Source organism: Lycorma delicatula, chromosome 2 (genome assembly GCF_047948215.1).
Source record: "Lycorma delicatula isolate Av1 chromosome 2, ASM4794821v1, whole genome shotgun sequence".
NCBI lineage: Eukaryota > Metazoa > Arthropoda > Insecta > Hemiptera > Fulgoridae > Lycorma > Lycorma delicatula.
In genome coordinates this window covers 90,210,771-90,238,372 of record NC_134456.1, presented here as the reverse complement: position 1 = coordinate 90,238,372, position 27,602 = coordinate 90,210,771, and the positions used below count along the sequence as shown (strand labels likewise).

Genomic DNA, 27,602 nt, shown 5'->3' with positions numbered 1-27,602 from the left:
TGCCATTGGAAATGGAGTGTGTGAATTCTCAAATTAAGAATGTTTATTTTTGTACTAAAACCGTGTGTTACAGTACGTACCACTGTAGTATTCTTTTGCGCTAGTACAGCTTCAATTCATTCCTGCTTTTATACTTATGGCAGAAAAAATTCTTTTTTTTGTGAAATACAATGACTGTGTTTGCCCATTGAACGGTAAATTCAAATTTTTAATTTTTGAATAATATTCCTAAAAATCTTAACACAAGATTAAGTGGTTTTACAATAGTGGCATACAATGGATTTAAGTAAACATGCTCAGTTAATAGTAAATTGTTATGTAAATTAATTTACGTTATGAGTAGATAGCAACAAATAAATTGTGAAATCAGATTGATCAAATGAAATGAGTTCTTGTAAAACTGTGTTAAACATTTTACTGTTTGTTATAATTTGCCATTTAATGTAGATATATTTATTGCATGTTTACAATATTCTAACAGCTTTGTTAATATGGTACTTGGTTTCAATTTGATTATAAGTTCAAAACTAGTGTGTAAAATATGCAGCTTAACTTTGTACATAAGTATCTAATATTATTCATAAATACTTAACTCTTTTATGCCCATTCTCTTTGTAAATTTGTTAAAAATATTATAATTTTTTATTCAGTTTTCCTTTATTATCGTTTATTATCGTGTTCTTTATGGCCACGATATATATATTTTTTTTTTTTACTTTAATGACTGAGAATGTCTGGCTATAACATGAATTGTGGTATTTATAGATGGTTTTTAATACACATCATTCCGAATTCTATTATTTCTGTAACGCTTTTATCCAGAGTTTATTTTTTGTGTTTCTTCAATTTCAATGTGATTGTTATTGCCAGTATAATTTCTTAAGGATTATTATACATTTATATTCAATAATGGATTTGAAGCCATATTTAATTTTAACTTCCAGACCTATGTTTAAATTTCATTAATGTATCTTATAAAGTAGAACTCATAAAAACAAGTAGAACTTATAAAAAACAATTTTAAATTTAAAATTTTTTTTTACAATTGTTTTTTCTCAATAATTTAATAACATTTATCAATAGGTATGTTTTATTACAACTGTTATACTTTAACAATGTAAATTAACCTTTACATTAGGTTAATTTTATTCCAATTATTTCCATTATTTTAACAATGAAATATGATGTTGCTATTCTAAAATAATTAAGTGGCACAATATGACGTTATATTGTGTACTTTAAGACTATTTGATTTAAAGGGAATGTGTTTTTCACTGGTTTGGGAGAATTATACATTTTATTAAAACCAGATTTATTAAAAAGCATTCTTTGTAAATTTTAATGTATCTTTCTAAATGAAATTCTTAAAATTCTTGTAAATTATGGACACAGTGGTTCCAAGGAGTTTTTGGAAATTTATGAAACCAATAATCATTTTATTTACAGAACATCAGAAACCCTGTTTGAGGTTAAATAAGAAGGATTATTTACACATTGTTATAAAAATAATTTTGCAGCTGTTGTACAAAAATTCTCAATTGGTACGTATATTGATCCTTGACCAGTTTTTTTAATTCTTCCTTGCCGTATGATGACATAATTTCCTATTGTTTAAAAAGAAATTGATAGTTTGTAAATCATTTATATTGCGTGATTAGCATTACATAAAATAAAAATCTTATCATTATTGTAACTTAATATCTGTAAATATTATAAAGTGTACAGAATAACTAAAGGAATTTAAAAGAAAAAAGTGCTGCATAATAATGTAAAGAAAATGAAGGCTCTTGTGTATAATTTTTGGATTCAACAATGTATGCAGGTGTCATATGTCAATTTCAGTTGATAAAAACTAAGCCCACAGGGCTTTCTTTTCTTTCTTTCTTTTTCCTGTTTAGCCTCCGGTAATTACCGTTTAGATAATTCTTCAGAGGATGGATGAGGATGATATGTATGAGTGTAAATGAAGTGTTAGTCTCAGTTACGACCATTCCTGAGATATGTGATTAATTGAAACCCAACCACCAAAGAACACCGGTATCCACGATCTAGTATTCAAATCCATGTAAAAATATCTGGCTTTACTAGGACATGGACGCTGTAACTCTCGACTTCCAAATCAGCTGATTTGGGAAGACGCGTTAACCACTAGACCAACCCGGTGGGTTAAACCCACAGGGCTGGTCAGTGGTTAACTCGTCATCACAAATCAGCCAATTTCAAAGTTGAGAGTTCTAAGGTTCAAATCCTAGTAAAGGATTATATGGATCGTTGATATGTAATTTGGTGGTGGGGTTTTAATTAACCTAACCAAAATGGTGAACCTGAGACTGTACAAGACTACACTTCATTCACATTTATATATATCATTCTCATTCATTCTCCGAAGTAATACCTTACATTGGTTCCAGAGGCTAAACAGAAATAACGGGAATTGATAAAAACTGAAGTTACAATAGTTGCTAAGGAACCGAGAGTGTAAATTAATGATTTAGGCAGGAAAATTGTTGAGTAATCAGTCAATAGATTGAAGTACTTGCTTATCCAAATAATTTGGATTATTTAGTCAAAAATTTTGGACAAGTTATGAAAGTTAACAGAATAGCGTGGGGTGTGTGAAGGATGTGGTATAGAACAACAAGTATTTTGATAAAGAGATGAAAACAAGACTGAAACTATTTTTTTACCAATATTGACTTGTGCAGTTAAAACTCATCTAGAAACGGGTAGACAAATTGAAGTCACTGATAAGAAAGTTTTATGATAAACTGAAAAAAACTAGATGGGGTAGAGAATGAAATTGTATTGAGAAGTTTACAAACTCAAAGAAAACCATAAATTGACTGTATAAACACAATATATTAGTCAAAGTAATTTGTGATTTTGTACCAAAAAGAAAAAAAACACTGTGGGGGTTGGCTTTGCCAAAAAATAGAAATGAAAAGAGTGTAGTATGTCATTTGTTATATAAAACTGGAAAAACACTATTTGAAGAATATTTTTATCAGAAGTATTGATTTTATTTAGGCCACATTATATAGTTTTCTTTTATATCATGCTTAAAGCTGATGTTTGAGTATACAAAGTAGTAATTGTATCTATAACCTGTTATTGCAAAAATTTAGGAAATGTAAAATAAAAGGACTAGCACATACACTAAAAAAATAGAATTGGTTTTTATAAGTGCTGTTGTACTCAGTAACTTTGTAACTTAATCTGTTATTTTATTTATTTTACATATAATTTATGCACACATATATACACAAACATGCTCATGCACAACCCCTCCCCCCACACACACTTTGTATATATATATATATATATATATATATATATATATACACACACACACACACACACACACACACACATATAAATAAATGTCAAAAAATTATTGATGTGTAATGAATAGGTTATATAAAAAATTAAGCCTGGTATACTTAGAAAAATAAAAAGGGCTGTTAATGCAGTACCTTTACATATTTTGTGGTCAGTCTCTTAACTGACCACAAAAATGATAATTTAAAAGACTCATTGCTGGATTAATTTATTTTAGTTGGATTTAACCTTTTCTTTTTATTATTCAATGTCACGCAAAATTAATGAGTCAAATTCTCATGAATATCATTTAAATCTAACTTAAATTAAAAGGCTATGAACAAATCTTCCCATATTCAATTTTGGAAGGATTTTGGGTTTATAGGTTTCTGTTACTGTAGTTTGTGTTTTTCTGATGTATTAAGCAGTTTACAGAATTTTGTTTTTGATAGTAACTGTGAGAAAAAAATTATTTCAGGAGTTGTATTTCATCACAATGTGTTTCACCACCAGACTGTTTTAAGCTAGAAATACCGTCATATCAATGTCTCTCTCTGTTTGGGTGGTGGTAGGTTATTTAGCATTTGCTTAGCCTAATTTTTACAACCTGAAATAATAGATCTTATGTTGTGAAGATGGAATGGATTCATAGAATCGATGGAGATTGAATAAATCAAATGAGATTGATGATAATTCATAAATATGTCTTAACATCCATTTTCTGTGAGAATAGCGTTCGGTCAGAAAAAAAATAAGTGTACTTTGTCAATTTTAGTGTTACATAGGTGTTAAATGACTAAAAAAATATTAGACTGGCATTTCACTTGTATGTTGGGGTAAAAACTTGAAGTGTACTTTTAAACATTTGTACTTGTTTTCTTCTTTTTTTTTAATAAATCGTGTATGTACATTATTTACCATATTCTACTATGGACATTTTTTTATTCCAAGCAAGCATTTCTCTATAGACCCAAGTAAGATCTGAAATGTGATTTTTTTCAGCATAGAGATAACTTAATGTTTAATTCTGTTTGTTACAAAACAAAATGAATTGTACTAATAATTATTTTCTGTGGAGTTATTGACACAGTTTTCAATTTGATATTTTTTCTCCTTTTGATATCATTTTAGGCAGATTAACATTTTTTTATCCAGGTTTTCAGACATAGTATAAGCCAAAACTTACTGAAATGGAGAGCTGAACAGTGAAGCTCTTATTACAAAAACATAAAAGCATCGAATGAAATCACATGGTATATTAGCTACAATCTTAGTAGCAAAGGTAATAAAAATTACTTAATGTTGACTTTTGCTCTTTAAGACTCTTACGACTTTCAAATTAGTTGAATATTACTTAATATATTTTGCATTCATTAAAATTTATCATGGTTTTTTAAACTTACTTTTTCCATAATTTCTGCTAACTTAACAGTATTGGTCTTACTCTTTTTTTCATTTATTCAGAATAATACAGTCACTTTTTTTATCTGGTATGACAGTATGATTCTTTCACAAAAGAGTGGTCATGTGAAACACAATTTAAATTGACCAGTATGTATTCATCATTTAACCTCATTGAGACTGTTATTATATTTATTGAATCTAATTCCAAGTGAGAACTTTCTAAAAAGCTTTAAAAGATTGAAATTACCGGTGAACTGAGTGTTATTATAACAAGATTGAATTGGCCCCTTGTATTAGTTTCTTGTGGTATTCCATTATAGTTATTCATTTTATAGATCTACTTGAAGTGTAGGACCTTATTCTTCATACTTTATAAGAGTTTTGGTTGACTTTTATCAGCAGTGCAGCAGCTTAAAATTTTTTTTATCTAGGTGAAACCTTTATTGGGACTCAAGAAATTATTCTTTTTAAAAGCAAATAACCAAACAGGCTATTGTCCAAGGAAACAATCGGTAGAATGTTGCCCTGCCTTCAAATTCTTTCACAGAATTTTGAGGTAAAGCTTCAAGGTTTATAAATTACTAAAGAATTTTTCAAAATATAGGAACACAAAATAAGCCTTTAAATGTGTAAGACTATGAAACAGATACATTCAAGCATCTTCATACATTATACTTTTGTCTTGAACCTTATATAGTTTAGTGCATGTACTGCACTGCAGTAAAAAATATAATTGTTGTAAAGTGATATCCATTCATGAGAAAGATGTATGAATGTGAAAATTCATCTCAGAAAAATAAATTAATTAAAAAATGAGTAAATTACTTATTAGACACCAATATGCTAGAAGTTGCTGTAAAGTTTACCCCGCAAAATTTGAAAAGTGAAAATGAAAAATTCAAAACTTGTCACTTATATGAAGAGTTTGATAAGTTCATCAATTTTGGCCACATCATCATCCAAAATAATGCTAAGTCTGTGGTAGATCTATGACTCGGTGCACACACAGTTAAGTATATTGTTACATGTATTTATTTGGCATGTACTTATGGGAAATAATGAACATCACTAGATTCTTGAGAAATCCATATGTTAACATAGTGTGTTTCAAATGCAGACAACTTCTTCATGACCACTCTAATCACTTCCAAGACAATACATTAAATTAAATATAATGCAGCTTTCTGTCAACAACTGCCATCCATTAATTTTGCCAGACTGCCTTCAATTGACTTGTTTGACAGCGCATGTCTAGGTGAAATGAGTGTGATTCTTGAAAATTGATCAAGCATAATTTTCCATAGCACCTGCATTAGGTTGTTCATTAACTGGAAGTTCAGTTTGGTTAGGTACCTGGCAAAAATTGACATCTGAATGGCGATTAGTAAGGAAAGGATGCCTGAAAGTTAATATTATTGGATGATAATATTATTGGAAAGTTAATATTATTGGATGATAATATTATTGGAAAGTTAATATTATTGGATGATAATATTAACTTTATAGTGTATAATATATAGTGAGTATGTCAGATAGTGCCTGAAGAGCACAAGATAATATGTTGGAATCAATCTGTAATTTGACAAAGGGCCATTAGTATGCCATATAATAATATATCAGAAAATATCTTGTCCTGATCAGGCAGACCGAACTACTGACTACTTCTACAGAAGTCATCTGTCCTGCTTAGATCGTATCATTATAAATCTCTACATCTGAATGGATTTACTTGGGAAAGAAAGTTGCAAAATTCCTGTTGCACCATCATGTAATTAGTATTGGCTATTTTAGCTAAAGATGACAGTGAAGTGGTGGAAGTTCCTATAGAGGGGTAAGCCCATTGTTGGACAGCAAATGTATAATTGGACTAACTATGTTTGAAGAACAGTACGTAAATGATAGTACAGTATATGCTGCAGGACAGTAAAAATACCAGATAGATATTTGGAGATGTAGTTTTATAAATTTATGGTAATCATGAACGCTCATTGGGGGACTTTATGGCCATCTAGTGAGTACACTAATGAGTAACTGTGTACATGAAATTATACAGAAAGCCCATAGTGTTTTATAGCTTATAGTGTTATAGCTATTGGTTTAATCAGTTGTCAAGAATTTGTATGATGAGCCAAGAACAGAATCACTACCCATATCATCACCTGATATTGTTTACATGAGACTACTGAACGGTCCGGTTTTTTCTAATTACCAGCCAACTGTGGGAGAATTAGAGAAAAATGTGATTTAATAGAATATGTTAAGTTGTCATGATAAGAAATCTAAAAATTTGTGTTGTGGCAACAACACACGATCATCAACACTGTTGATGATCTAGAATTATAAATACAATCATGCCAACATGCTATATTCTTTCAGGCACTGTTAAGTTGCATTAATGGGGATGAAATGTGCAAAAAATTTAACTTTATTGGTGATGCTACTTTGAACTACATGATTGCCTTCTGAAAAGAAGAATGTTTGCACTGTGAAAAGATAATGCATTGCTTATTAATTAACTTTGTAAAAAAAATTAATAAAATAAATATACTTCCTGAGAATTTTTATTCTCCCTATGTGATTCCTCTTCACTTTATTTTTCTTCCAAAAAATAATTTGTGTTGTGAGAGTGAAGATTTTAGATAAAACTAAGGCAATTCACAAACAGGATGATGATGAAAAAGAAGTATGATCTTCCTGTTTGAAACAGCATTAAAATAAGTATGCCAATGTAGAGAATAATTCTAAAGGAATACTAGATTCAATAAGTTATATCCATAAAATATAAAAATAAAAATATGTGAATCTTTTTGAACAGATCTTGTACATATGATTGGTTATAAACTAAAATTGAAAGTTGTCTAGGGGCTGAGCAGCCATTATAATAGGTGCAATTAGTGGCATTATTTTTTAATATAGATTAATTTTGTAATCTTTTTGTCAATGCCACGATTGATAAAATACAGTATAAAATCATGAAATATCATTGACAAATATTCAAAATATATAAAGTTTATATTAAGTTATTTTTATTTATTATTGAAAATTCTGTTTTTTAATCATGAGAAAAACATATTAGCAACTTAACATATTTTATAAATTACAAAAAAAAAAAAAAATAATAGAAATGATGAGTATTTGGAGAAGGTGACTTATTAATTTTGAGATATTAACTTTTACTTGGGCAGTATATTTATCAACCAGTTGTGAATGCTGCCGAGAGGAAAAAGGAATAAGTTGTAACTTTTGTATGGCATAACTTTTTACTGTAACACAAGTAGGCTGTGCTGTAGCTTTTTGGTTTTTTTATAGCTCATTAGTTTTGTCTTGGTTTTTTTTGGACTGGCTTGAGCTCCACATTGGTGGAGATCAAACCAGCCTTCAAGCTGACCTTTTGTAATTCATATCCGTATTTTATCAGTGCATGCAAAAATAAATTCTTTTCTCATACAGGTTGTAGGCTAATGATTAGCTTACTTTCACAAAGAAAATAAATTATTTTTTCACAGTAATTCAGTGAATATAATGTTTAGTTATAATTTTTAACTTGAAAAAATGTCTTGCTGTATTGTGTTTGAATTTTTTTTTTTATATTTAGGGTATTCTTAAGAGGAGAGTTTCAAAAATGTGTTTCTTGATGACCTGTGTATCAGATAGTTAAGATCTTTTAAAAAAGCTACATTCATATTGGATAGTTTCAGAAATTTTAGTGTTTATTATAGATATAAATTATGCTGAAGCCTCGATCACTTGCTAAAGATGAACCCCAGTTGGTAACCAAAGATACACAGTATAATTATGAATTGGAAAATGATTTCATCCTCCTGAGAGACAATTGTAAATTGTAATTGTTGGAATCTGTGAATGAAAGTGTTGTTTACAAAATTAATATACTTCCACCTTGTATTGAGTAACAAGTAAAATATATATAAGTATTGTAATTAGAGTATGTTTTCTTCTTTAATGTAGTTTATTAACATAACTTTTAGTAGCCATTATTTACGTGTAGTAGTCAGCTGCTGGTTTATAAGAGATTAATTAATAATGAAAGGAAGAATATAGATAAAGTTCTTTACATTGAATAAACCTTTATGTTTAAAGGCTTGATTTACTTAACTTTGAATAACCTATCTTCATCATAAAATAGACTTGAGTTAATGCATTTAGTAAGTTTAGGGATTAGTTAATTATATTACATTACAGAAGTTTCTGATTGCTCTCTTTCTTGGCCTTATATTTTGTTATAAAGGGTGTTGTCAGATATTCTTTTAATTTCATAGTAGTATACCATTTTCGCATGGTTTGCCATGTTAAATAAAACCTTTATTTTAAACAGAAATAAGTTGAATAAGCAGTATTTATTTTTTTCTTTAAAAAGGAATGGAGTGATTTGACATATATTTTGGAGAATTAAGAGACCTGGTTTTATCCGATTGACTTCTTAGGCTTATTTTGCAGCCTTCAAATAGGAAAATTGTTCTTGAGTTTGTTCATAGGCAGCGTCTGTAACGCTGCCAAAGATGTACCAAAGATGTACTATCATTACAGGTCCTGACATCCTCAACTATGCCTAGCATTGCCCTATTCCTACTGAAGCAAAAAAGAGGAAAGGGATCAAATATAAGGAACAGAAATGAGAGGCCATCTTCTTTAGGTATTGAGAGATTGTGTTTATTTTTGCTTGTATAGGTGAAGCATATTACTGATGAATAATATTATTTTGCTAGATTAAAGCTGGCCAGAACAAAATGTGTTATAAATTGCTTTTCCTCCAGAAAAAAGGACTACCTGACAAAGGTTACATGTTTGTAAAGAATAATCTTGAATTTTCCAGCATAACATGTGAAAACATCCAACACATAAACCATTCAACTATATTCTCTCTTGAGGAAAATGAGTGAGTGAATGTTCCTGCACTCTGTGGGATTTGAATTGGTTCAATCAATTTTTAAATTCAAACAGATAACACAAAATTGCTTGGATGATGCCTGGTAAACTCTATCAAATAGGACCTGCCATACAATGACGTTCCTATAGATTAAAAGAAATATTTTCTTTACATTTTTATTAGCTTGAGTTTTCAGATATGATAGTTTTTCCTACTATAATTTACTGAAAAATCTTCTGAACACAATATTTTAGATTTGCACACTGTTTATTGATATTAAACATAGGTTTTAAGATCCAAAAGTTATGTGTATTTAGGACTGAGGATGACTGTTTCAGCAGTCGACACATTTGTCAACATTTTGTTTACATTTGATTAATTTATTACTGTACAATACATTGATGATGATGTTTTGATTAGGTAAGCAATTACATACAATACATTTCTTATTGATTCTATTTTGCACCAATTTATATGTATCGATTCTTCAGAAAAGGGATGAGATAGTGTGTTTTATATAAGATATAGTTTGATTTTGTACCTTTGCATTTTATATCAATTTTATGTAGTTTTCCATTTTATAGATATTTTAATTAAGTAGTCTGAAACAACTCAAGGAGTATGTATTTAAAAAGTTTTATTTTATGATTATAATATGAAGGTAATAATATGTCTGTTAATATTTATTAAAAACTGATTATAATCCAACAATTATCAACTGCAAATTTAATTAAATTAAAACTGCCATTTTCAAAATTAATTTGAATTGTTACAAAGAAAGAATCACTTTTTAAGAAAATATAAGATATTTCTATGAAATGGATGTTAGTTTCATTTTGACAAAAATGTATGTACAGATTTCATTTTACATTTTCATAATTTTACTTTCTTGGTTATATATGGTGCTACAGCTGTAACGATTTTTTTTTAAATCTAAAATTTTTTTTAAGTTTGGGCCTTAAGGAGACTAATTTTTTTAAATAAAAAAAGTAGATTTAAAATAAATTTTTTTGTGACTAATCTGAGAAAAAGTTTTCTATACCAATATTCTCAAACCCAAAAAATTATTTTTGTCGCACAGACATTTGTATGTATGTATGATAGCCTGTATTTGGTCTTATCTTATAACCTCCTGGACCGCCATTAAGTATTGCTTCGGAGGATGAAATGAATGATTTGTAGCGTGTGTGAATCTCATGCCTGACCAGGATTCAAACCAGGGACCTCCATATGAAAGACTGAGATGCTACCACTTGTGCCATGGAGGCTGGTGGTCTTATAACTCTGGATCCTGTTAACTGATTTACATTTAACAAATGAATTTTATAACTTGATCGGTGCAGCCGGGAAAGGTACACAATTCATTGCCGGCTTTTTTCTCATATTTATTGTATTATTACTGTACAATTATTTTTTTACATTGCAGAATTTAGCGTCTACAATTAAAAAACTAAAAAGATAAACCTATTTTCCTGAGTACTAAGGTAAAAAAAAAAAAAAAATAGATGGTCTAGGGTCAAAAGATATTACTAATTTAATTACTTAAACTATGGTTTGTTAGTCCTTTAATTTCTACAAGTGCATAAATTTTTATTTTCTACATAATTATGCTATAACAATTTTTGACTTTTGGAATGATACGTCATAAATTGTATATTAAAGGAAATAACTTATATATCTTTTGGTCCCAGTGACAGTTAAAATAATCTTTAATGCTTTCTTTCTCTACCCTCTTTTCATATTCTTAATCTCTTCTTCCCCATTACTGGTTGTGTGGGTGTAGTTAACAGAGGTGATAGAGGCTTTTGAAATGTTACAAGATGATTGAAAAATTAGGTGGATAATAAAGAGTTTTAAGACACTTAGTGTTTTAAACATGGAAGATACAATCTCATAAATGGCACCTGTATCTAGGTGTACAATAATGACAGGCTTTATTGTGTTAGGTTATATTATCACAGGTTTTAAAAGGGTATTAAGATACTTTAAAACTGAATACATCAATAATTTTACTTTACATTATTTTTGAGCTGAAAAAACATGAGTAACACTAATGTAATAAACAAGTGGTAGTATTTTTTTATAGTAATTAAATAATATAAAAATTGTGTTTTTTTCTTCTTTTATTTCACTTACGAAAATTTACAGGATAATGCTTCTTCAGTTTTGTTACTTACGATCATGTCATCCAATTAAACTTAGAAATCTATGAGCAGTCTGACTTGACACAGTTAATTGAATGGTTTGAAAGGATTTTCTAATTAAATTTATATTCTGTACTGGTTTTTCATCTACATGTAAAAACGAGTTCATACATTTTATACAGTAAAATTGTATAATTAAAAATGAGATACCAATAAGTGATTTTTTTCATACTAATTACACTATTATATGAATGAATTTTAATAAAATTTCTTTTGCTTTTGAAGAATTGTACAGTTTTTAACAATGATAAATTTGAAGATAATAGAAAAAAAATTAGTTCATGCTTACATCAATTGTAGGTTCTGTATTGGAATGGATAGAATGGAAAAATACAATTTTAATATTTTTCTATATGCTTCAACAAGATTTTATTCATTAGAATTTTTTGGTTTCAAAACTTTTAATGTACTGATATAATTATGATACAAAACTGCTCATAAAAATGTTTACCTTGCTTGTTTGTGTAGAAACTGTGTAACCTAATGTGTTAAAACTTGTGAACTGTTTTTGGTTTTTCTTACCAAAAACTTGTGTATGTTACTTTTACTGTAGTTTAGACAGATTTTTATTTTAATTTAATAAGTGTGGACAAATATTTGCTTGGAATTCATTGTAATTTACATTGTTATGAAACCAGGATTGATTTTTAGGTTATTTCAGAACATATGTAATGTGCATGTTTATAAACATTGTTTTTTAAATTGAATTTTGTTCATGAAGTAATGCACAGAAGCTGCTTGTCTATATTATTTATTTGATGAAATTGTTTTTGGGTTTATTTTACTTTTTTAATATTAAAAAACTAATTAATTAAAAATTGTGTACCTTTTATTGTGTTTATTTACTAACAGCTGATAATGTTGTGATTGTTGTTTAATACAATAACATCTACATTCATTTGTTCAGGACTTGTTATTCTAAATTCTAGTGTTTATATTTCCATTTTATTTATAAAAAAATAACAGAGGTACACTACACCTTCTATACGAACAGACTTTTGGTATTATTGATGGGTTTTTAACTATGGTACGATTATTTAGCAGACAAGTTACATCATTCAGTATTTTTGAACCCCTGAGTTGTGACATGTGCTACTTTTTTCCCCATGCTGATGTATGAAATGTCAGGTATAAATATTCTGTTCCTGCTACGCCCTGTAGATTACCCAAATGGACAAGATAACACCTAATTTTACAATCGGATTATGGAGGGTGGATATTACATCTCCTCCATACAGGATGGTTCCAGATGTTGGGGTGAGAGTTTTGTATGTTTATTATTTAATATATTACGTGTAATATTTTTAATGTCAAATTGTTGTTAATTTACTTAAAAATAGTGAGATATTAATTTAATATATTTTTGATTTGTGTTATTTTTTATTTATTTTTTAAATAAATAAATAAATAAATACTTGTTTGTTTGTTTATTGAAATTTTCATTACTTTTTTAAATAAAACTTTTTTCATATATTTTGAATTTCACATAGTTAAATGCTTCGTAAAATTTTATTTTGATTTTGCCCTATAGTTTTTATTTTTATCCCAGATATTATGGTTCATGTTGATTTTCATTATTAATCTGATTGAGGGTCTGTTAATCATGATAGATAATTGCTTGAGTTTTCTTTTAGTTGTTTTTTAAGAGATTATTAGAGCGTAATTTGTTATATATTGTTTGTAAGTTTAATACGTAATACTTTTATTTAAAAAGGATGATGATTTTTGACAGTTTTTATAGTTATTAGAAAAGTTAACAGATTGTTTTGTCTTTTGTTTATAGTGAATTACATCTTTTCAAAGAGAGATTTAATTGTTTTTATTGGTATCTCAACTCTATCCCCTTATAAAATGTTTTGGTATAATTAAAAATTAATAATTATTTTGAAGTCTATTTAGTCATTAAAAATTTTTCTTATTGTACATAAACCACAAAATTTATTGACGTTAATTGTTACAAAGTTATTATTAATTTAAGCAGTACATGTATTAAGGTTCCGTTTTGGATAATTTGGTTTATTTCCTTTTTTTAATATGATTTTTTCCAGTTGTTATTTTCATAAAGTAAATCAATTTTTTAGTTACATAACTATGTAATATAAGATGTAATAAAATAAAATTGATTATTCTGAAAACCACATATCTAAGTTATAAATTATTTTTTTTTTTTGTGTATACACTGGACAGTGAAAAATAAAAAAGGTTCCATTTAAATATTATAATGTTAATTATATTAATAACTAACGTTAAATATACAGTGGCTCTTGGCTCTTTTTTTTTTTAAAGAGTTTAATAAATTTTTTCTGTGTTTACTTGAACTTAGCTGATTGCTTTGAGTTATCCATGAGTAATTGTTAAAAAGATATTGCATATGGAATTTTCTACTGGTATCAGTAAAAATTTTCTGTCCTTTAATATATGCGAAATAAAACATTAAGTTTTTTATTTAATCCCCAGTAGGTGTTAGAATTTAATTTACATTATAAATATTGATAAAAAGTCTACATATTACATTCAAACAAATAATTGAAATTATAAAAATATAATTATTGGGGTATTCCATTTTATTTCAACAAATTTTCAAAAGTTTTATTGCATCGTTATTTTTGATTTTTATGATATTTGGTGTATAATAACTACCAGTCTTGTAGTGGCCAAAAAATATTTTTTTTTATATTTCTAAAATTTTTTTTATAAAAATTTCTCTAATTAATAAAATAAAAAATAAAAGATATCGCATAAAAGGGAAGTTCACTGCTAATAAAATTACTTTATAAACAAGTGTACATTACCTAACCACAGTATTAAAATTAGTAACATTACAACATATAACATTGAAATCAAAACGGTAACTGAGCCTTCTAGAATGTTTACATTTAGGATTATGCAAACATTCATGTCCATGTATGTTTAATCACTTTCATGTTTAACATGAATTTGTGTGTGTGCTATCTCATTATAGACATATGAAAATATTTTGTTTAGTAGGCCTACATTATTATCTGAAAAAATACATGCTGTGAATTTTTTGGATTCATTGTTCGCAGTTAGAAGAAATGGTGTTTTTAGTGGTTTTGTTAGCGGTTTTGTTAGCTTCATTATTCGTCAACCCCTTTGAGTAACAAAATAAATTTTATATAGTTTTAAAGTACATAAAAAGTACTTACTGCTGTAAACATTTAAGATTTTTGCCACTTGCCCCACATGTGGTTTTTGGGCCCCAAAAATGAGACATTTTCAAAATCTTGCTATTTTTTTTTAATGGACACTTTGTAGCAGTCCAATTTTTTTTATAAGTACCTAAGTTATCTAAGAGTTAAAAGGTTACAAACTTGTTACCTTAAGTCCTTCATTATTTATTTTGGACCCAAAATTTGAAAAAAAAAAACAAATTTGTAAACGTAACTTCAATAAACATTACAAGATTTGGTTGTGGAACATAATGAATTTTGAGTACACTAAGATGAAGTTCCATCAATACCTTTTTGACCCTCTATACGATGTAAAATAAGAATGCTACAGCTCATGGAAAAAGTGACAAAAATGGCTGTTTTTACCTGTTTGAGATTTAGAAAATAGTCTATTACTCAAGAAAAATTTTTTTAATAAAAAAACAATTTTTTGGTCACTTCAAGGTGGGTAGTTGATCATATACCAAATATCATCAAAATCAAAAATAGTGATGCAATAAAAATGTTGATAATTTGTTGTAATTAAAATTGAATACTACTCTTATTAATAAAATATCAAATTGAGAAATAGCTTATATTAAGAGATAGAACAGGAGTGGGCCTTTAGCCCCAAATACTCTGTTATCCTCAATTATTGAAGCGCTACTATGTAGTATTACAGAAATTACTTATTTTTATCACTAATGAAATGTGAAATCAGATTGGGAATGTACCACAGAATAAGGCAGCACTATGCTTGCCAGCTAATCATCTATAGTTGGAAAACGTTTGTTCATTAGCCACCGAGTAAATTTATTTTAAAGAATATTAATGCATTTTTGTTATGAGTTGGTTTTTTTAATTATGTCTACCCTCCATTAAAAAAAATTACTTTGTACTGATTTTGTTTTGTGTTCAGAAAGCCTCTTAATTTGATATTTTATACTTACCTAATAAGTGTCACTTGTACTTTTATTTAAGTTGTAAGGTTGATATTTTTACAACTTTGTTTGTTTGAAAAATTAAGTTTCTATTTTGCAATCTGAGATCCTTAAATTGAGGTCTGTTTAAATTATAAAATCTGTTTTACATTACAACTTAACTTTTTGAATGTCAGTTTTTTATCATTAAGACGATTATGTCTCTTAACATAAATCTATAATTTACAAAAAAATAATATGAAAATGGGATTGAGAGGTGTTGCTGATTTTTTGGATTGAGAGGTGTTGCTGATTTTTTACAAACTGAGTTTTGGAGAATGATATGGATGCTATCAATAGGTACACTAAAACTTAACTATATACTGTGACAAATTTATCAAATCAGAAAATAACAAGAGAATGTCCATTCCTTAGTCACGTAATTAAGTCTAACAGTATGGTGTTCAACTTCGAAAGAATAACTTTTTAGTCAACAGTCTTTTAAGTGGGATCGAGCAAGAAGAATTAATATATTTTTTCCTAATGGGTATGCTATAAGTGGATTTCAAGTATTACTATCTTGATTATTTTGGGCAGGGAGATATTCAGAAAAGCATGTTTATAAAAAAATGCTTTAGATTTCCTACTGCATTTTACAAAAAGTATTATGAGAGTGGTTTTTAAAGTGCTATTAATTAAATTTTATCTTAAGAAATAAGATTTAATTAGTATGAAAACTGTTCAGTTTTGTTTCGATGTATGTTTTGACAAATATAGTTGGAGTTTGATATTACTTAAATCCTATAATGATTACTAGAAAATACATTGAAAAAAAGAGAGGAAACACTGTTTTATTGTGGTAGGTCAAGACACCGTTATATTACTAAATGTTACATGTTATCGTGATTGTAATGAAAATTTATGAAAGTTGTTGATGTGTGCCAATCTTAAAAAGGTAGAAAACCCCACATTATGTGTACATCAGATTTTACATTTTGCTTGGGCCAGATTTATTGATTCCATAATGAGATAAAACCTTATTCTATATACTGTGAAGATATTGAGTCATTAAGTGAAGTTACAAATTGTAGAAAATTGTAGAAATTGTTGCAAATTGTGATTTGGCTGTTCAAGGAAGAGTTTTTAAAGTCATGTTAAGTGTCAGATTTCCACTCGTAATAAACTGTTCTTGGGAATGATTTTTATGCAGTTCATTTGATACAGTTTCATTTCTCTCCTTTTCCAATGGCAGAGATTTTTACTTTGAAAGATTGTTTTTTGAGATTAAGGTTGTTGTTAAAATTATATTTGTTTGTTTCATTTTCTGGGGACTTAATATTATTTATTTAGCTTGTTAAAAATTAAATTTAGCAAACTTCTCTCTCTGAACAACCATTCTTTGGGGATTTCCATTGAATTTGTTATAGTTGAGTTTTTATATTTTGTGTAACTGTACTCCAATCTGACCGTGACCCATCAGTTAAAATTATGAAACTTATATGAAACAAAGTTGTATTTTTAATAGAATTTTTTTTGAAATGTTTGATTAAAATTTTTTTTTAATTTAAATGTCGTTGATAACATTACAGTTATCAAAATATAGGAAGTAAGTTTAATATAAATTTCCTGTGTTCACCGGAGGTGTTCTCAGAATTCTGTTATTATAATAAAATAATTACATAACTCATACAGATCAGTTTCATTTGGTTTATAACATGTGCTGCGAGTCCATATACTTTGGACATAAAATTAATTAGGGGAGTAAAAAGGTATTTCTAAATAGTTTATAGTTTCGTGATAAAGCTGAAAAAAGAATAAAGAGACAAATGGTTTCAAAATTGAAATAAATATTGTTAGAAGTAAAAAATGATTGCACTTTTTTAGTTTGGTTTAATGATGTGCATTTTAAGGTTTGCCTGTCAAACACTAATCATTGTACAAGAAAAAGCTTTATTCTTTAATATTTTTATTATATTCTTTAATACACAATTAATTCTTTTTTTGTTTTTATTTTTAAAATTAAAATTCATTTTCCTTATAACAGCATATCATTTCTCCTTTCTTGACAAATATTGTCAAATCTGTATTATCTGTACCTTGAAAAATCTGTTTTGTTAATTAACAATTTGTGCAAATAATAAATTAATATTAGTAATTTTTCTATTAAATTCACCTATACAGTTAACTTGTAATTGTTGTAATGTATATAAGCTGCATTCGGTTTTCAAATAAATCTTTTCTGACTGTTCAAATTTTTTGAGTACTTTTAGTACTATATAGTAAAGTGATTATAGAGAAATGAGAAATTTTAATTAATTTGGGGTTGGTCAAAATTGGAGTTATTGAAAGAGAGGTGAATAAAAAAATTATTTTTTCTTATATGGATTAATTCATCACAGTAGCTTACAAAGATGCTTGTGCATGGCAGTGTGAAAATAGAAATTTGTAGCTTATGAAATGAATACTGTGGCTGACCGGAATTCGAATCCTGGACCCTGGATGAAAGGCAGAAATGCTCCCACTCTGCCACGGAAATTAAAGGAAGCTATTATAGTTAATAGTAATTTTATGTAATTCAAATCTGCGGCTTCATTTTATTTCAGAAAGCATTGAATCAGTGTAATAAAGTGAGATTATTATGTTTAATTTTTTAAGTAAATAAACTAAGATATTTTGACATAATTTGTAGCAGGCGTATAGGGAATACAAATTTACAGGAACTAATTATCAGTGTTACATATTTATAAGTTATTTAGTTGTATATTTAGAACAGTTTTGAACATTTAAAAAACAAATTTAAGTTAGCAAGTGGAATGAAAAGGAAAGGGTAGTTATAAATTTCTGAAATAGATTGATTAACCTGTCACTAGTTGTAATTGGATGTATTACTTTGTAATTTCATTGTGCCCAATCAATATCTCTTTGTATAAAGCTCTAGTTACTTCATTTGTTTAATAAAACTTTTGATTTTTGTAAAAACTATACAAAAATGTTTAGAATTTAATAATGAACATTTTGGGGAACTGTTTTGATTGTCATTTGTTATTGCACCTTAAATTACTGTAGAACCTGCAATTATAATTAATATGAATTTGATTTACTTGGGCCCACGAAATTATGAATAAAAAATTTCAGAATGAAACTGACATTATAATAGTGATAAGTTTGAGCGACTTTTAACGGTTAAAAGTCGCTCAAAAAAAACCATTGTTCAATTTATTTATCATTACTGTACATAATATAAATGATAACTGTTTTACATTAATTATGTACTACTCAAAAGCATTTTTAAACTTTTTTATATGAACTTTAGATTTTTCATCATAGAATATTTTCTGAATTATTGGAATCCATTTTTTGAATATGGTGTGTTCTTATGTTATTATCTGAAATCAAAATTTATTAACTTTCTTGGATTTCAGAATGGGTAGTTTATTTCGTTGAACCTAATGTAATTACTTATATTACAAAAATTTTTCTGCTGGGTAATGGTGAAATTATTTACTGTGCTTTTACTCTATTGCAAATTGTATTTTATAATTTTTTATTACATCTTTTGTAAATCTAACAGAAATTAATTTTCCCTGAAAACCAATTTCACAAGCAGGTGCATAAGTTTATTGCTTTCAATGTTCCATAATGCCTTGGTGCATACAATTTATGATTATGGTTCTCGTGTTGCTGATATAAAAATAATCACTGTATGTTTCAAGATAAGTGGATGTCTTTTTTCTTAGTTTGTCATGAACCATAAAGCTGCTATAAAATCCTTTGTTTTATTAAATATTTAGTAGTTTTTGTCATTTCTATAATCTTTATTTTATACTAGAATGTTGATGATGTTTTGGTGTGGCAATGGTGATCTTATAATCTGAAACTTTTAGATTTCCCCAGTCATACAAGTTTGATGTTAGTCATTCTCATTCGGTATATAAGTTGATTTGATTTATGTTAAAACAGGTTGCTTGCCTGTAAACATTTAAAAAGAAAGTTTGAAATTTTTTCTTTAGGTGTGTGTGCACACACATACACACACACACACACACACACACACACATTCTGATTTAGAAACATGTTAATTTTTAAAAAATTTTAATTGCCTATTCTTTATTGATACTAAGGATTGTTTTGTTATTTACCAGTTAAATATTTATTTGTTCACAGATGTCCATGGACGAAAAGTTTGTGGACACAATCTGGGCATTGTTAAAAAGTGCAATACAAGAAATCCAGAAGAAAAACAACTCAGGTTTAAGTTTTGAAGAACTGTATAGAAATGCTTATACGATGGTCTTACATAAACATGGCGAACGTTTGTACACAGGGTTGAAGGAAGTTGTTACGCAACACCTGGAATCAAAGGTACAGGGTTATTGTATAATGTAAACATGATTTTAATTTTTCTAATGATTAAAGTTTTGTAGTATCAAAATGAATTAGATTTCATTTCCTTTGCAAATTGTGTAGTTATAAATTAAAAGTCTTTATTTGATTTAACATAATTTGTGGACCTCATCAAATAAGGATTATCATCAAGAAAGAAAAAGCAGTGTTCCTGCTCTTGTTCAACAGAATTAAGGAAAACAGTAGTAACATTTTGATTAGAACAGTCCTGGGTTTTTTATGGTGAGGTTTATATTTTAAGCAATGTTTTACTTGTTAGAGTACATTAACATTTTGTTGTATGTGCAGTGGTCTCTTTGATCTTTTGAATAATAATTCAAGTAATCAAAGGCAGGTAGTGAACAAGTAGATCATATCCCCATCCATTCAGATTTAGTTTATTTTTAAAATCATTTTTATTTGAAACCTTTTTTCATGGATCTTTGTCATTTACAATTATTTTATTGAAAAAAATAAAAAAAATAAATTTTTCTTCCACAGGACTTTCCTTTCATAGCTAATTAGCATTGGAGTAATCTGGTAGAGAATATGATATTTGTGTATGATAGTAATGACATCTGTCTTAAAATGATCTACCTGTAACTCCACTATGTAAGAAGGTTTTGCTAATTAGATCTGACAGTCTATTTAAAAAAGTTTTTTTTATATTAAATATAATTTTATTTATTAAAGTGAATAATTTTATTTTTTAAATAGTATGCATTTTGCCAATATGGTAACATTTTTTCTACTGGTGTCCTCTTTTTGAACGAATCATAAATATTTTATTATTCATGATGATTATTAATAAATATTTTTGAATATCTTTTTAAGGAAAAATACAAATTGAAACATTTGTTTAATTGATATTTTATTAAATAAAAGGAATGTTTTAATACTGTTGCAGGGTGCTGTAAATAAATACACAATTGATGACCAGCAGTTTATTTAAATATTTTATTAAATGTTAGAGTTCTTATTTGATTTATTAATCAAATAAGAACTCTCATATACAGTGTGTACTCTGCATTGTCTTTTCAACACTATGCTTCCTATCAACGCTCCCTCGCTCGCTATTGATAGCTATACTATTGATCAATATAAATCAAAATGATATATAAGTTTAGTAACCAACATTTTGATTGTATCACAACCCTACCTGAATCGAAATGTTTACAATAATAAAAATAATACATATGATACAACTGACAATCTCACAAATATAACATTATATACACAACAAAAATTTACTAAGAAAAAAACACAATGAACTTTGGTTACTTTTTATTTAACATTAAATTTCTTAATCTTTTGATTGACACTTACCGAGAGGCTTGGTAAGTATGTCAGCCAACATCTTTTCTTTCTTTTTCCTGTTTAGCCTCCGGTAACTACCGTTTAGATAATTCTTAGAGGATGAATGAGGATGATATGTATGAGTGTGAATGAAGTGTGTAGTCTTGTACATTCTCAGTTCGACCATACCTGAGATGTGTGGTTAATTGAAACCCAACCACCAAAGAACACCGGTTTTACTAGGACTTAAATGCTGGAACTCTCGACATCCAAATCTGCTGATTTGGGAAGACACGTTCACCACTAGACCAACCTGGTGGGTCATGTCAGCCAACATCTGATGGTACATAACATACTTTATTATATCTTGCTTAATCTTCTCTTAAATAAAATGGTTACTCTGTCTTTCTGTCAGTGGTGTCACTACCCTAGTCAGCATCTACAATATCATTGATAATATCAGTAGTAGAATTTTCACTATAAACTAATTCCAAATCAATAGTTCCTTTATTGTAATGTAATATTCTTTAGACATATTAATAAATCATTTATTAATAAACTAATAAAATAAACTAGTATTAGTACTACTAATACTTTCACACAAATCTGGTCTACTGCCTAACATCGCATACATAATACAATCTATTACTTTTTGACACTTTCTATCTCAATATTTTCTGGTTTTTACTCAGCAAATAATTATATCAAAATTATTATCCGTTGGAATAGAAACAGTTTTACAATCAAATGTATTGAAACATTTTAGTACATTTTTTAGATATTTACTGTGATTCAAAGTTATCACCCCATATTTTAAACTTTGTTCTGCAGTAATACCTAAATAATATGAAATTTGACCCTAATCTTTCATTTTAAACTTTCTCATTTCATTCTTAAAAACATTAATTTCTTGCTTGTTTGAGCCTGTGATAATTAGATAATCTGAAATGTAAACAATAATCATTGTTTGATCTTAACAAATTCTGAGATCGTGAATTCATGAAATTTTTCCTACCAGCATTTGGGAGAACTTTTTAAACCATAAATTGCCTTCAGTTTTACACACTTTACCATTTGGTAAATTGCAAATCTTAGGTTAACAAATAAATGCACTTCCTTTTAGTTTGCTGTGCAAAAAGGCGCTACAGACATCCACTTGCATAACAGGTCAAAATTTACACTAACAGCTAACATTAATGTAAATGTATTTAATTTAGCAACAGTAAAATAAACATTCATTGAAATATGTGACGCTGTCAACAGCGTCACATATTTCTGGCTTATAAATAACATCCCATGTGTCATTTTCAGCTAATGACTTCAGTTCAACTTCTATAGCGTTTTACCACTGCTTAGCAAAAATCAACTGTTTAAATTCTTCATATGATGTTGGTTCTTCAATGTCGGTCACACTAACAGACAGGTCTCATAATCATTATTTTTAATTAAGGCTGCAGCTGATCCCTAGGATAAAACTGTCTTCTATTAGAAGAAATATTTGTGTTCATGTTCATTGAACTTCTTTCTAAACTTTCATCTGCAGTCACATCTTAATTACATTTCAGCATGTTCAATTTTAGGATATGGGTTCTTCTTTCTTCATGTTGACATTACAATAAAAAAACAAGAAATTATTTGGTTTAGATGGCTAATATTACTACATTCATGTCTGGAAAATAAACTCTGTCCTCTGTACTTTCACCATAACCTACAAACATTCCCTTTCTACTTTTAAGATCAAGCTTCTTTCTCTTGCCTTTTGGTATATGCTCCTTCATTGTTAATAATTGCACAGATTAAAAAAGAGTTGATTAATTCAAAAGAGATAATTTGTTGTATAACAAAACGTGGCAAACACTATAGAAAAAAGGTATAACAATGCCATGTAAAACAATACAAAAAATATTTGTAACAGATGCTTGCAACCTGTACTTTATATCTGAGATCTATCTTTTCAGATTATACTAAAACATAATTTATCTGTTTTATGGATATAACATTATTACAAACAGTGCTATAATTAATATTCAATATTCTCCCTGTTTATGCATAATGTTATCCCTGTTTAACTTTTTCATTATAATATAAATAAATAAACATTTGTAATATCTTTAAAGAAAACAGATTATTTTCTTTAATGTCAGTAAGCTGGTATTTTGAGTTAATATATTCCAACTTGAATATTTTACTATGTAATTCTCTCTGATATGATGAAACTAAATTTCCATATGTTTTGCATATAGTGTGATATTGAGATGGGTAAAATGCAGGTCTATTAGCAGTTGATGTATCCAAACAATTTCTTTGACAGTTTCACTTGATGCAATATATTCTGCATCTGATGTTGATAAGGCAACTGTAGATTGATGCTGAGAACGCCATGTAAGCACATTTGATCATAGTTTTAACAAATATCCAGATGTTGATTTTCTAGTTTCAGCTTTACCAGCAAAATCAGCATCACTAAATGCTTTTAAGCTTGAATTGTTACACTTTTTGAATTTTAAACCGTAATTCACAGTACCTTTATTAATGTATTTGAGTATTCTTTTTACAGCGTTTCAGTGTATTTTGGTGGGGTTTTCTCCATATAACAACTTGCTTTGTTGATGACAAAAGTTAAGTTTGGATATGTACCATTTGATAGGCAAAGCAAAGAACCAATTGCTTCTCTATATGGCACTTTGTACATTTTTTCTTGATTTACTTGTACATTAGCATTCACTTCATGATTTGGGTCTGCAGGTATATATACCGGGTTGACATTATGCATATTAAACTGATGTAGAACTTCATTAGCATACATTGCTTGACGGAGCGAGATAGTACCGTCCTTTTCTTTTTGCATTTGTAATCCAAGATACATATCTGAATGATCTTCAGTAACTTAAATTCTTGGTGTAATCTCTGAAAAAGTCTATTAGCATCTCTGGTTTTTAGCTAATAATAGACCATTGTCGACATGTATTGCAACAATGATTCTATCTTCATCAAGTGAGTTGGTAAAGATACATGGATCAGCATTTGTGAGTCTCATACCGAAGTCATGAAGTGTTTTGATAAATTTGATTCCAATTTCTGAATGCTTGCTTGAGTCCATATAAATTATAAAATAATTTGCAGACTCAACCAGAATTATCTGAAAATCCTTCTGGCTGAACCATGTATATGCGAGGTGTGTGAGAAAAGTAATGACTGACTTTTTACTTACCAAAGTTTTTATTTTTTTCAAACAACAATATTATCCCCTTCAAAGTAGTTCCCTTGGCCAGCTATACACCGGCGGAGTCATTGTACCCACTCCTGGTAGTAGCGCTGGAAGGCTTCAACTGGAAGGGCTTTTAACTGGTCTGTCACAGTCTTTTGAATGTTCTCCAGATTTCCAAAATGAAGTCCTTTTAAGACATGCTTCAATTTTGGGAAAAGGAAAAAGTCACAAGGAATCAAATCAGGTGAATAGGGGGTTGAGGAACCGCAGGAATGTGTTTTGAGGTCAAAAATTCCCTGATGGAAATGGCTGTGTGACACGGAGTATTGTCATGATGAAGCATCTACTTGTCTGCAGTGTCTGGTCTCACGTGAATCACTCTTATCCTGAGCCTTTCAAGGACACCTTTGTAAAACACTTGGTTGAGAGTTTGTCCTGGAGGAACAAATTCTTTATGCATAATACCCCTACTGTCAAAAAAGCAAATCAGCAAGGTTTTGATCTTTGATTTGTTCATTCGACATTTTTTCGGTCAAGGAGATGACGGTGTGTGCCATTCTTCGCTTTGCCACTTTGTTTCAGGATCGTACTCAAATATCCAGGATTCATCATCTGTGATCACATGATTGAAGAATTCTTGGTCATTGTCAATCCTCTCAAGATCAATGGACACGTTTCTTCGATTGTCCTTTTCCGTTGTGAGGTTTTTCGGCACCAATTTCGCATGTCCAAATCGTCTGTCAAAATTCGATGTACGGTGAAAGTGTAAATTAAATTTAACTGTTCACTCATCATCCTTATTGTTAAACGATGGTCTCATCTTACATGCTCAACGTTTTCGTCAGATTTTAAAGTCCCTGAGCGAGGTTGATCTTCAACGTTTCTTGGCCTTCCAAAAATGATTTGTGCCAGCGGAAAACTTGTGCTCTTGATAAGTAATGTTCCCCATAGGCCTGTTAACTTTTCAAAGGTCACAATCGTGGATTCCCCAAGTTTAACACAAAACTTGAAGTCAACATTGTTGGGCTTGACATATTTAATCCAGCAAAAGAAATTCCCAGAAACTCAATGTGAAAGAAATTCTGAGGATGCTTAATGTAGAGTGAAAGCTAATCTGTTACTCATAGTTTTTATAACCTCCTATTAAGTAAATTGTAGTTATTTAAACCATTTTTTTATAGTTTCATTTTCTACAAATAAAAATTTTATCATTGTGGCATATGATGCAACTTATTTTGTTTAACTTAAATTTAAATTTGCTTTCTCTTAGGTGCGAGAAGATGTTTTAAGAGCATTACATAACAACTTCCTACAAACTTTGAACCAAGCGTGGAATGATCATCAGACATCTATGGTGATGATTCGGGATATACTTATGTATATGGATAGAGTGTATGTACAGCAGAACGATGTTGATAACGTGTACAATCTTGGACTGATTATATTTAGAGATCAGGTAACTGCACCTGTTTGGTATTAATGCAGTATTATATTATTTGTTTTATAATAGGTAAAACTTGTGTGCAGAGAATATATGTGAAAGTATGATAAAATGAAATGATTTTTATCATGTTATGTAACTTCATTTTTTATATAAAACTTGAATGGAATACCTGGTCAATTAGTGTTAAAAATATATGTAGGTGTAAATTGTTTGGTAATTATATTAATGTTGAGCATATTTTAAATTGATTTCTGTTAAAAGGGAGTTTCAGAAATCATTTGCAGTTATTGAAAAGTTAGATTATTGCTTCATCTTAACATTTACAGAGAGCATAGTGTAACATTTACAGAGAGCATCTTACCCCAGAGGTAGTGTTAGTTATTTTTATTTTTATGATTTTATTTATTAATTTTTCTGTTTAACAAAAAAAATTAAATTCTAGATTGATATATTAAATAATTAAAGATAAATATTCTGTTAAATTCAACTGTATGTTAAGTAAGGTCACATATGTACATTACATGTAGAAATCCAAATAATTCAGTTAAAAAGTCGATTATTTATTTGTCAGGTACATACAAGTAATATTCTTACAATAAGACAACTACTACATATTATTTACCTGTGTGGAGACCTGATGACATATTAATTGAAATTACAAACTTAAACTTATTACAAATTACTTATTTAAACTTAAAATATAAAGCTAAATTCTTACTCGTGTCTGTTAATAATCATTTGTTTACATTAATTACAATTTTGTAGGTATCTTAAATTTAAATTTTATCATGTATCTACTTCTTTAATTTGGTTTAAACAGTTTTATTTTTTGAATTCAAATTCTAAATTTCTGGAAGTACGTTATGGCATTGAATAGAAGCCTTTTTGCCTACATGTAAGTTCACTTTTGGTAATATTAGTGATTATTATCTTGATTTGCTGTTTGAATTTTTATATTTAATTTGTAACTGCTGGTAGATAAATGTAAGAACTGATAAAACATAAGTTTGTTGTAGATCGAGTGATTTTTTTATGTTTGTTTTGTAATTTTTCCATATTAATCTAATCAAGTCTATTTTGTAAATTTAACTCCTTTATTTCTTGTTTGTTTAATTTTAAAGAACCTTTATTCATGTTGTTTTCATAGTTTTGTAAATGCTATGTATACTGTTTTTTCAACATTCAGAGAAAGTAAATTATTCTTAAGCCAATCTGCAACTATTTTTAAGAAGTGTTCTATTTTATTATATGTTTATCTGTTTGTTCCCATATGTCTTCAAAGCATAACAAGGCAGTATCATCAGAAAATTTTTAATACATCCTTGAAGTAGAAGATCTAAAAGGTTGATGATGTATACTAAAAAACAAAA

General features: G+C 28.4%; 1 protein-coding gene across 1 annotated transcript in view; it reads left to right on the top strand.

Moving 5' to 3' along the window:
- Nucleotides 1-27,602, top strand: part of Cul3 (cullin 3) — a 128,509-nt gene that overhangs the window by 11,951 nt on the left and 88,956 nt on the right. The window contains exons 2-3 of the mRNA XM_075355749.1: nucleotides 20,066-20,263; nucleotides 26,059-26,244. Of these exons, the coding sequence (XP_075211864.1) occupies nucleotides 20,066-20,263; nucleotides 26,059-26,244 (384 nt within the window). The remainder of the gene's footprint in view (nucleotides 1-20,065; nucleotides 20,264-26,058; nucleotides 26,245-27,602) is intronic.